The 11,503-nt window shown below is 52.0% G+C and overlaps 1 protein-coding gene across 1 annotated transcript; it reads right to left on the reverse strand.

Moving 5' to 3' along the window:
- Positions 1-4,692: 4,692 nt before the first annotated feature.
- C17H1orf53 (chromosome 17 C1orf53 homolog) lies at positions 4,693-11,131 on the reverse strand. The gene is made up of 3 exons (XM_055418973.2): positions 10,661-11,131; positions 6,056-6,157; positions 4,693-4,827 (listed from the first exon to the last, which is right to left on the reverse strand). The coding sequence occupies exons 1-3, from the start codon at positions 10,907-10,909 to the stop codon at positions 4,756-4,758; spliced, it is 423 nt and encodes a 140-aa protein (XP_055274948.2). The 5' UTR covers positions 10,910-11,131; the 3' UTR covers positions 4,693-4,755.
- Between the last annotated feature and the right edge of the window lie 372 nt (positions 11,132-11,503).

Genomic DNA, 11,503 nt, shown 5'->3' on the forward strand with positions numbered 1-11,503 from the left:
TGGCCGGGGCCGGGCGACAGGCTGCGGCTGCGACCAGCCCTCCCAGCCTCTCAGCAAGCAGGGGAGGTGTTAATGGAGGAGACGGCCGGGAGGCACCCTCATAAAGCCAGGAGCCCCTCGAGGACTGGCGTCCCGCGGCGCGCCCTGCCCTCCCCCCACCACCCTCGCCGGAGCCCCCGGCCTGCCTTGGCCTTCCCGGAGATGCTGGCACCTCAGAGATGCTGCCGCTGCCAGCTGGTGCCCGCATAGACGGCGAGCGGGCGGGAGAGCCTGAGAGGCGCCGGGGGCTGAGCCACAGATTGCCAGCCCGCCCCAACCCTCCCTTCCTCTCCGCGCTCCCGGGCCGGGCGCCCCAACCCAGCCCTGCGCGGTGCGCTCTGGGCCCGAGGGTGGCCTTCTCCGGCGGACCAGCGCGCCGGCCCCAGGTATCCCTGCTGCCCGGCTCTGGCTAGGAGGCTGGGACGGCGATCCATCCGGAGAAAACCGACTCAGACCCTGGGAGACGAGCGTTCTCCGGCACAGACTCCGATGCCCGGGATGGGTCGGGTGCCAGGGTACCTGGTCGGTCTCGGATTCCCGAGTGGCTGCGTCGCCCCCAGCAACCCCGGACGCAATCAGGCGCGAGGAAACGGACGGAGAACCGGGAAACCTGGTCTCTGGCCAATTATTTATCCAGTCTCCCAACCCGGGCTCCCCTCGCTCTCAAGGTGGGGGCGGGGATCACCCGGAGGTGGCTGCGCGGATGGGGAAGGGGTGCGAGCGGCGAGGTCGGCGGCCCCCGGATGCGCTCCCGGCAGCGCCGCCGCCCTGCCCACCTACCCCTCCCTCCCTCTCTGGCCACCGCGCGTGGGTCAAGCGTTCAGGGCACTGGGGACTCCGCGCACCCGCGAGCCGCCGGCGACCACTGCCCGGGATGGGGGCACGTGGCGCTGGGCACAAGGGTGCACCCACCTCTTTTCACCCTCCCCGCCAGCTCCGCCACACACTATAGGGCTGGCAAGGGATCCAGCGGGAGCCGCGAATCAAAGCCCTCTGGCTTAGCCTTTCCGCCCCAAGTCCCGGAGTGCAGCTCGGAGCCCCCGTGTGGAGTTCTTTCTCCTAGAGACCCTTGGTTGCCCCAGCCGGTCCCACCAGCCAAACAGTCCTACTAGTTGATCTAAGCTTCCCACACCGCCCCCCACCCCCTCCCGTTTCCCCTTCCCAGCCCGTCCTCCTCAGCTCCTTCTCCCCGGAGGACGCCCCATCTCCGCTCGTTTCCCCAGCCTCCCGGGGTCCGCTCCCTCGCTCCCTGGCGAGGCCATCGAATCGGATGGACGGCGACCCTGACCCGAAAACGTTCAGGTCCTCCCGCTCGTCGGTGTCCAAAGCAGCGGGCTTTATTTAACCTCTTTGGGGTCACTAACGTTTTAGGTTATTTGATTTTTAAAAATGCATTTACACACACACACACGGAGGCAGGCAGCGGCGCGCGTGCACGGAAGCTCACGCTTCAGGAGAGAGATTTCAGATGGGAAGATGTGATCGCCAGGAATCTTCCAATCACCCCCTCGCCCCGCCTCCCTTGGCAAAATGCACCCCGCGGGTCTGGGTGGGCTGCTCGTCCCGGTGACCACCCGCCTCCGGCAAGAGACAGTTGCGAGTTCTCCCGCGACCTTTTCTCGGGAATCAAGCTTTTTCCAGAGGCGCGCAGTCCCCATCCGCCCCACTCCAATACAAACTTAACCGACTTTCTTTTTTATCCTGAGGGAGGCCATAGTTTTGGCCTCCCGAAGTACCTTTTAATTGTTGCAGCCTAGTGAAGACTACCAATAGCAGCTAGTTTTAATCCTCCATCACGGGCAGACGTCCCCTCCACAACTCAAGCCCTTGCTCGAACGTAGAGAAGATAAAAAGGCAGGTGTTCCCACGCAGTGGAGGCGCGGGGTCGGGGGGCGTTCCTTTGGGGGGGCCGCGAGGCTTCAGAGAGCTCAGGAAAGGCGACATGCCCATGGCCGTTCGCCAGGTCGTGGCCCCCCTTCTCCAGACTTGTTCGGAGACCCCCGCTGGCTTCCGGACACTCCCGAGGTCGCCTTAGGACACCGCGCACCGCGAGGGACAAAGACCCGCACCGCGCCCGGGGAGCACCCCCTTTCTCGGGCCCCTTCTGGTCCAAACACGAGACCGGTGTGGGAGCCCCAGGTTGCACGGGATTGTGGGGGGTGGAATAAAAGCCCTTCCCCTCCTGGCTCTGCAAAATCGATGTGGTCAGTGTGGCTTTGAAGAGCGGGGAGGGTGCTAGCAATCCACCTGCTGGGCGAACAGCCCAGGGCCGGGCCTTCCCGGGAGAGGGGACCGGACGCCCCGGCAGGGAGCTCTCCCCACCCTCCACCCCGCTAAACCCCGCAGGAGAACCCCGGCATCCCCGGGTCTTTCCGTATTAGAAACGGTCTAGAAATCAATCTCCCTTTATTTATGGTGCCCGCCTGGCGGCGGCAGGAGCCTCCAGAAGTAGCCCCAGAGTTGATTTAAACCGGGAAGTCTATCTCTCAGGCATCCACATGTGTTTGTACACACACACCCAATAAGAAACCTGACTTTTTACTTTACAATGTGCGAATACAATATAGCTGGAAGCTCTCGCGGCGAGGCCCGTTTATGTGGCCGTATTGCGTTTAATGTGGGAGCACCCGCCGCTGCCAGCCCTCCCGGGGGCTTCACCAGCATCTCCCCCGAACCGCGGTGGAGAACTTCAAACCTTGATTCTCGAGCTCCAGAGGCAGGAAAAGAGTCAGAGCCCCCTTCCCCGCCCCCAGCCCACCCCAACCGCACCCTAGCGGTGGCTCCTTGGCTGTGGTTGTGGGGAACGCTTAGAAGTTATGGCAGGAAGAGTCACAGAGGCCTGATAAGGGTCCTCCCACGATGGACATCCTGCCTTGGACAAGTCCCCGCTGCAGGAGGTGAGCTGGAAGGAGGGACAGGCGCGTGTCCAGGAGGCAGCATCCGGACCTTCTTTCCACCTTCCAGAGGCTTTCTAGAACACTGTCTAAACAAGGCGGCGGGGGTGGGGGGGGTGCAGAACTCAAAGTGAACTTGCTTTCCTCTTCCTCTCCTTTCTCCAGAAAAAGAAAGACCTTTTAGACTCCGTTTCCTTCTAACTCTTGGGACTGTAAAGAAAGCCCCACCCAGCCCCCACCCAGAAGATGGCTTTGGTAATCTTCAAATCTGCCTGGAAACCTGGAGCTAACCACTGCTCCTTGACCTGAGAACGGAAAAGAAATTGGCTGCCAGGAGCCCACAGACCTTTCTGGAAAGACTGCCTGCTCTGTCACAACGCTGATCTGTTCTCTGCTTCTCCTCCAAAGAGCTCCTGGAGAGGGCAACATCAGGCCACAGACACTACTCTTTACACCCAAGGAGGATGCTAAGACCCCACCGGGCCCATGGGACAGGATTGTTCAGGGCACCTCAGTTAAGAGCATCAGAAGCACAGGGGCACCAAAACTGTCAAAGTTTTGGGAAACAATTTAATATTTGACATAAAATGAATACTGGAAGTCATGGCGTATTAGAGACTTAATGGTGTTTTGTGGTTTTTTTTTCCATTCCTTTTAAAGTTTAGAAGGGCTTTTGTTTTGAATTGAATATGGGGGAAGGCATCAGACATTTGTGTTGCTTAAGATTTGTAGAAATCTTTGGGGGAGAAAACCTTCATTGGGGCCACAGGCAGAGATTAAGGTAGACCTCGGAGATGTTGGAGAACCTTTCAGATTCTGCTGGGAGTAAAAGCTAAGGGTCAGCTATGGCTAAAGCCAGCCTGCCATCTCACCCATCAGCTTACCCTGGCCAGGTAAAGGCTTCCTGGGGACTGCCCTGGTCAGAGGGGAGCAGAGGAGGTGTGAAGAGGGTGGTCTCTGGGGGGGTCCCAGAAGCCGGGTTGGAGGCTGAAGTCCAGGGTCTTCACAGAAGTGGAATGAAATGGGCGAGTAAATCTAATAAACACCCTAAGACAGATTAGCCTGTGGAGTGCCATCAGAGGTAGAGGAGTAAAGTGTGGGAGAGAGGAAAAAGAATGGTTTAGGTGAGGCGTCTTCAGTGGCCTGACCCCCAAGTCAGAATGACGTAAAGTTTCTATTAGGGGAACAGATGGAACATGAGCGTGCGCTTCTTGCTGTGGAATAGCACTTCTTGGGCACTCATATGCTGCCCAACGCGGCGCTACATCAACCTCCTCATTGCTCAAGATGGAAATAAAAGGAAGGATGGGGTCAGACTCTTCTATCTGCCAGCAACCTCCCTGGGTTGCTAGCACTGAGGAGAAAAACAGTAGGAGAAGTGGGGCTATAAAGAAAAAAATCTTCAGGAAGGGGAACTCATGTACACCTGGGGCGGATTCATGTCAATGTATGGCAAAACCAACCAATATAATATTGTAAAATAATTAGCCTCCAATTTAAAAAAATTTAAAAAAAAAAAAAACCCAGGAGCTACTAATGTAACCTGATTGCTGGTATTTATTTAATGGAAGAGTCATTATTTTTTTTTCCAACATATGTCTGATAATGAAGCAAAAAGAAAGCAAAATAACTATCAATGTGCCACTTCAGAAACACAAATATTTGCTAACTTTTTCATTTTGTTGATGTTCTTTTAACATATGTACTTAAGATGAATCCTATGCTTAAGTACTAACAGCCCAGAAAGCCATTCTGGATTAAAATTTTATTTATTTATTTTTAATAAGGCTCAATTAAATGGAGAACAGAGATAAAATTCTTGTCACACATAAAAATATGAATTGAACTGCTTCTTTTTGGATGGATCTTTAACATTGATTTGACCATATGGACACTGCAAAAGGAAGAAAACAAATTATTGTTGAATTATTTAACAGTCATCTTGAAAAAGTGCATATCTCATGGTGAAAAAGAGAGATTGCTGATAATGTTCTATAGATTATTTGATCTGCCGCCTACAGACTCAGAGGAGGACGGTGGCAAGGTCTGGCGAATGGTCCTAATTAGGGTCCAAGAATCACTTCCTAAATGCATCCTTCCAACTTGAAGAATTTTACCATCAAAAACTCACCCTTAAAAAAAAATCCTCCAAGTCCTCAATTCAGGCAAAGCTCTTAGGCATTTGATTAGAAACAGCTAATGGCACAGGTAGGAACATCCTTAAAAGTGAAGGCTTAATTTATCAATACTGGCAAATACAAGGATTTTAGTGTTGGTTCCTTGATATAAAGTGGGTCAGTTAAAGCAAATAACAACTTCTTGCCCCCAAACATTCAAAGCGGTCTATAAACAGAGGTTATCAGTTTATAATCTTAACCGCCTAACAATTTCCCTTACTGGCAGGCTCAAAAAAAGGCTACAGTGAAGAACCCACTCACATTTATTTATTTGGTCCTCAAAAGGGGGAAGGATTGCATATTTAGCACGTCTTAATCGGTGAGCATAGGGATTTAGGGTTGCTGAAATCTATATTTTAGGAAATGTACAGCACTGAGTGTGGGGTGGCGAGTCTCATGGTTATTTTAAAGACAGTAGAAAACAGCTACAGAAAGAACAGGAGGCAAGAGAGAAGGAAGAAGAGGAGGAGGAGAAAAGGAAGGAAGCAAGGGAGAAGGGAAATCATTATCTTTAACAGAAACCCACCTGCCAACGGTGGGCAAGTACCTATTGATTCAGCTAAAAATGAAAGAGAAATGCTTCCTGGGATCTAGTCTGCAATACTCTGGATTTCTTTTCCCGCTGTCTTTGAACTCGCCTAGTGAACACAGCTTATTTGAAACCTCGTGAAAAGTTTCCTCACAATAAAAGAACTCCCATGAATTTCCCATCACGGCATTTCAAGGAACCGATGCTCATGGTGAAGTGTTACACAATTCCATTAACTTTAAAGGTCCTCTGTTGATCTTTAGGACTTTCACTGTCCTAGGCTAGGGAAGCTTGTCAAAGTGCACCACAGGTCTATTTAGCATTTTTATTTGACTTGTTTTTCAAATAATAGGTATTTACGAAGTCACAGAAGCACCGAAAACTGCTGCTGTACTGCGAGCGGAGCTGGTACTCACGTGTCTGCAGGCTGAGCCGCAGAACTGGCCTCGCTGCGAGTGGGCCAGCTGGGTGGACACCATGCAGCCGGTAGCTGGGTCCATGTAGTTTAGCTGGCCAGCCTGAAGAGTAATGAAATCAAACAATTCATTCATCTCAGAATTCATCGTATCTCCTCACTGTAATTCCTACCCATAAAATACTGCAACATTTTTCTTCAAACAATATTAAACTTCTTCCCAGCAATTTTTGTGGCACTTGCAATTAAGACCCGAATGCATTCCGACATTATACACAGTCCAACTTTATGTGACATGAGGAGAAAATATAGTTTGAGAAAAATGAGAAGTTGATGGAAAAACAAGAACGCCTCTATACCCAATAACGATGCAGCCACTGCGCAGGTATTTTTCAGTTTCTAGGTAACAAGTTTAATAACAGGTGATTTAATGACTTTAAGAGCTTAAGAGGCTGAAAATGAACTTTCACTCAGAAGTTGCAGTTGCAATTTCAGTGCTTAAAATATGCGGATAATGATTTAAACTTACAGAAAAGGTGCTAATCAAAACCAACAGTCCTTCTAGAAAAAGTATGACCTTCGCTATTATTGAACACTTTTCCTTACCTTCATGATGTGATACTCCCTTGCACACTTTGCACTGTTTTCTTTTTTTGGAGTGTTTTTATTACCGTTTTTAAGCAAAATAAAAGTATTGTTTTAGCATATTAACACTCACTGCTTCATGAGTTTGATCAAAAGCAGCTTTTACTACAGCACTTCAGATGTCAAGGATGCATGCTCTACTTATTAATACATTCAAACATGGTTTTAAAAAGTTGTCCCAGGTACATTGTGTGAAGACAAAGCAAACAAGCAACCTCTTTTATGGATGTGGACCACATGGCTGACATTATTTATCTTTGAGATTTTTTTTTTAAACTTTTAATTTTGTATTGGAGTATAAAAGAGTTGGACACGACTGAGCGACTTTCACTTTCATACCTGATTAACAGTGTTGTGACAGGGGGACTTCCTTGATGGTCCAGTGGCTGGGACTCCGAGCTCCTATTGCAGGGGGCCTGGGTTCGATCCCTGGTCAGGAAGTTAGATCCCACTTAATGCAAATGAGAGTTTGAATTCTACACTGAAAGATTCTGCCTGCTGCAAGACCCAGCACAGCCAAATAAATAAATACTTAAAAACAGAAAAACAACGTTGTGATAGTTTCAGGTGGACAGCAAAGGGACTCAGCCATACACATACACGTTATCTATGCATGCGTTCTCAGTCATGTCCTACTCTTTGCAACCGAGTAGGATCCTCTGTCCATGGGACTCTCCAGGCAGGAATACTGGAGTGGGTCACCATGCCTTCCTCCAGGGGATCTCCCCAACCCAGGAACTGAACCCGCGTTTCTTACGTCTCCTGTACTGGCAGGTGTTCTTTACCACTGGCACCACCGGGGGAGGCCACACATGTATCCGTTCTCCCCCAAACTCTCCTCCCATCCAGGCTGCCATGTAACAATGAGCAGAGCTCTCTGTGCTGTACAGTAGGTCCTGGATGGTTATCTGTTTTAAAGATAGCAGTGTGGGCATGTTGATCCCAGACTCCCCAACTGTCCATTCCCTTTGGCAACCATAAATTCATTCTCTAAGTCTGTGGGTCTGTCTCTGTCTTGTAAGTAAGTTCCTTTGTATCATTCTTTTTAGATTCTGCAGAAAAGGGGTGTCATGTCCAACTTTTTGCCACCCCATGGACTGTACAGTCCACGGCATTCTCTAGGCCAGAATACTGGCATGGGTAGCCATTCCCTTCTCCAGGGGCTCTTCCCAACCCAGGGATGGAACCAGGCCTCCCGCACTGCAGGCGGGTTCTTCACCAGCTGAGCCTCCAGGGAGGCCCCACTCTCACTTTCATACTGGATTTCTCCCTTTCTGTCTGACTTACTTCAGTCTGTAGGACAAGCTCTTGGTTCATCCACGTTGCTGCAAACGACACTATTTCATTCTTTTTAACTAGCCTTAAGATTTTGAAGGGGAAAAACTTTCTCCTGGACTTTTTCTGTAACCCTTTTACCATGCAATGACTCTGCACCACTCCTGCATAGAGCCTTTCCATTAAACTACATGTGACACTTAAATGTCTTCTGACATATATTTTCATGTGTGCCACAAACACTCTTCGGAGTGTCTTCCTTAATGGCTGAATATTTTGTTCTAGTTTGGCTTTCAGTCAACTATACCTCATGAATAAAGTGTGGAACAAAATGACAGTTAGAGTTCAAGGCCTCCTCCAAGGCAACAAGGGCAGCAGAAATGCCATAATCGAGTCCCAAGGCCAGTCTAAGGGGCCTCCGAAATCCTCTGGGGTCACAGAAGCAGATTACGTGAGACCAGAGGCACTAAACACTACGTTAGAATGACCAACTGTCAAGACCTCACTTCTTTATTTATTAATGCAGAGTCTGTGTTGGAAGACTTGGAAGAAAAGCAAAAGAACACTGGTAACTCTGTCAGCAGACATCTCTCTGCTTTTCATAGCTGGGGGTCTTCTGAGAGCAAATTGCCTGGAGCCTGGGAGCCCTACAGACTGCTCCTGGTTTGGGGAAGCTCTCTTGCTTTCCCTGTTGATGGGGAAACTCTGAGCTCGTTGGCTGCCTGCACGAACTTAATTTATCCTTAGTGAATAAGCCTTAGGTAATGTGGCAACAGACAAAGGTGGGGCAGGAATGCTGACCGAGATGTCCAGGGAGGCAGATCAGCACAGGTCAGAGCTGCCTGCATGCAGGTGTGGGAGAAGGACCAGTGGCAGGGGGTTCTGATTTGTTGAAAAATAAAAACAAGCTTGTTATCAGCTTTACTTATGGACTCAGGGACAGTCATTTGACCCGCAGTGCTGACACTGATGGATTTCCTGAGTGAGAAAATGTTTCTTTCCCCAGGCTGATGAAGCCCATCTTTCCAGGCCACTGGTGTTTGCTCTATAGAGAATGACACTTTTTGCTTCTATTTACCACATTTATATGGAGAAATGTGCTTAGTTGCTCAGTTGTGTCTGACTTTTTGCGGCCCCATGGACTATAGCCCACCAAGCTCCTCTGTCCATGGGGATTCTCCAGGCAAGAATATTGGAGTGGGTTGCCATACCCTGCTGCAGGGGATCTTCCTGACCCAGGGATCGAACTAGGTCTCCCGCATGGCAGGCGGATTGTTTACCATCTTGAGCCACCAGGGGAGCCCATATGGTGAAGCATGGGAACAAATTACACATGTCATTTTAAAAAGAGTATAAACAAGAACAATAAAAGCTGCCAGTCATTTCCTAAAGAGTCTGTTCAGAAGTTTCAACATTGGAATGAATCAGGGAGTGGATCTCAGGGCCTACTAACTGCCAGCAAAAATAAGGCAACTTCAGGCAACCTGCAGGTTTTCCTTCTCTGCTCCCTTGGCTCCAGCTCAGACCTGGTTAACACCAGTCTTGTGAGGATTGATCACCCACAGTGCATCACAGGCTACTTCCATATCTCTTTTTGTATCTTTATCATAGAACTCACTTGCTCTTCAAAGATGATGCAAATATGCTACCTTTAAACTTATGTAGTCTAAGATATCCGAGAAGGCAATGGCAAGCCACTCCAGTACTCTTGCCTAGAAAATCCCATGGATGGAGCAGCCTGGTAGGCTGCAGTCCCTGGGGTCGCTAAGGGTCGGACACGTATGAGCGACTTCACTTTCACTTTTCCCTTTCACACATTGGAGAAGGAAATGGCAACCCACTCCAGTGTTCTTGCCTGGAGAATCCCAGGGACAGGGGAGCCTGGTGAGCTTCCGTCTATGGGGTCACACAGAGTTGGACACGACTGAAGTGACTTAGCAGCAGCAGCAGCAGTCTAAGATATTAGAAAGCGTGATGGGAGGTGACAACTTTTGATTTTAGTGCTGACAAACCCCGAACCAGAGAAAACACAGCTCAAGATTGTCTGCGAAGAATGTAGACTCCTGATTATAGTTTCCTTTGTAACTGTGCTCTGGGAGCTGCAAAGGACGAAAGGATGGTAGCAAAAATTAAACTTAAAAAAAAGTTCATCTTTTACGTTCTCATTGTTGAAATCATTGGTGTTTAACTGACACTGCGGATAAAAACACACATATTTTCCTGTGACTTCTCAGCTCCGCTACCTCCTACATCAATGCCTTACACCCCTCCAACACACACACACACACACAAACACGCAGCGTGATGATCGACCCCACGTAGTTTAGTTCGGACACTGGTTAGAAAGGAGCTGCACTCATACTCAAGACAGATATATGTTAATTCTTCGCTGAGAATAGGAAACTGTGGCCAGTTTTCAGGAGAAAAGTTCAGAACGGGACCCACCCGCGCAACCAGAGGCCAGAGACACGACCACAGCGGCCTCCAGCCACCTGGCTCCAGGTACGGGAGGCGCATGCGCACAGACGCCCGGGCTGGGGGCGGGGCGGGACGCCCGGGGGGCGGGGCTTCGCCGCGCGGGAGCACTGCCGTTGGACGGAGGCCCAGGAGGGGCGGGGCTTGGGCATCTCGGGAGGCGGGGCCTCACCGCGCAGGCGCACGGCCCTCGGGCGGGGCGGGGCCTCACCGCGCCGGCGGCCGCGTGTAGCTGCGCCATCCGCCGCTCCGCCGCCGTTAACTCTTGGCTCTCCGGGCGCTTGGCCGCCTCCTCCGGCCCGCCCTGCGAGTCGGGCCCGGGGCCACCGCCGTGTTCCCGCGCAGCCGAGCAGAGGGGCACGCCGCGGCGCCGTCGGAACGCTGTTGCGTCGCGGGGCGGCGGCGGGGCGGCGGGCCGCGGCCTCCGGAGCGCGGGCGCCGGGGCCCGCCAGGCCGCCATGGCCGCCGCCTGAGGAGGCGGGGCGCGGGGCCGCGGGGCGGGACGGGCTGCGCGCGGGGCCGGCGGGGCTCGGGCAGTCGGACCCCGCCGCCGCCGCCGCACCGCCCCTCAGGACCGCGACTGCCCTTCGCAACCCGGCCGCGCGTCCCCGGAGCCCGCCTCCGGTTCTGGCCCGCGGACCGCGGGCCCTCCCCACCCTTCCCGACCCGCGCTCGGCCGCTGCGGGCCCCGCCCGCGCCCCGAGGACCGGACCCCGGGCCGTCCGCCGCCCCTGCGGCCCTGCCCGGAGCAGGGGTGGATTCGGGCGGCTAGGAAGACCCCCGCAGGACGCGGGGACCGGAGATCGTGCCTACTTCACTCTCAGGACCTCCGCTCCAAGTTTCCCACTGGTCTTCTCACAGGACACGTGGACATTCTTTTTCTCCTGTCAAACGAGCCTCGGGATCTTTTCAGCATAATCGCTGCTGCTGCTGCTAAGTCACTTCAGTCGTGTCCGACTCTGTGCGACCCCATAGACGGCAGCCCACCAGGTCCCCCGACCCTGGGATTCTCCAGGCAAGAACACTGGAGTGGGTTGCCATTTCCTTCTCCAAA

This window comes from Moschus berezovskii, chromosome 17 (genome assembly GCF_049115385.1).
Source record: "Moschus berezovskii isolate FMDL1 chromosome 17, NW_MosBer_1.0, whole genome shotgun sequence".
NCBI classification, from domain to species: Eukaryota; Metazoa; Chordata; class Mammalia; order Artiodactyla; family Moschidae; genus Moschus; species Moschus berezovskii.

What these genes read in the sequence shown, in the direction of transcription:
- C17H1orf53 (XM_055418973.2), bottom strand. Translation starts at nt 10,909, where the DNA reads ATGGCGGCCTGGCGGGCCCCGGCGCCCGCGCTCCGGAGGCCGCGGCCC. An exon ending in TACACGCGGCCGCCGGCGCG is followed by an intron (nt 6,158 to 10,660) that starts GTGAGGCCCCGC and finishes ATTACTCTTCAG; the next exon opens with GCTGGCCAGCTAAACTACAT. An exon ending in GCGGCTCAGCCTGCAGACAC is followed by an intron (nt 4,828 to 6,055) that starts GTGAGTACCAGC and finishes TTCCTTTTGCAG; the next exon opens with TGTCCATATGGTCAAATCAA.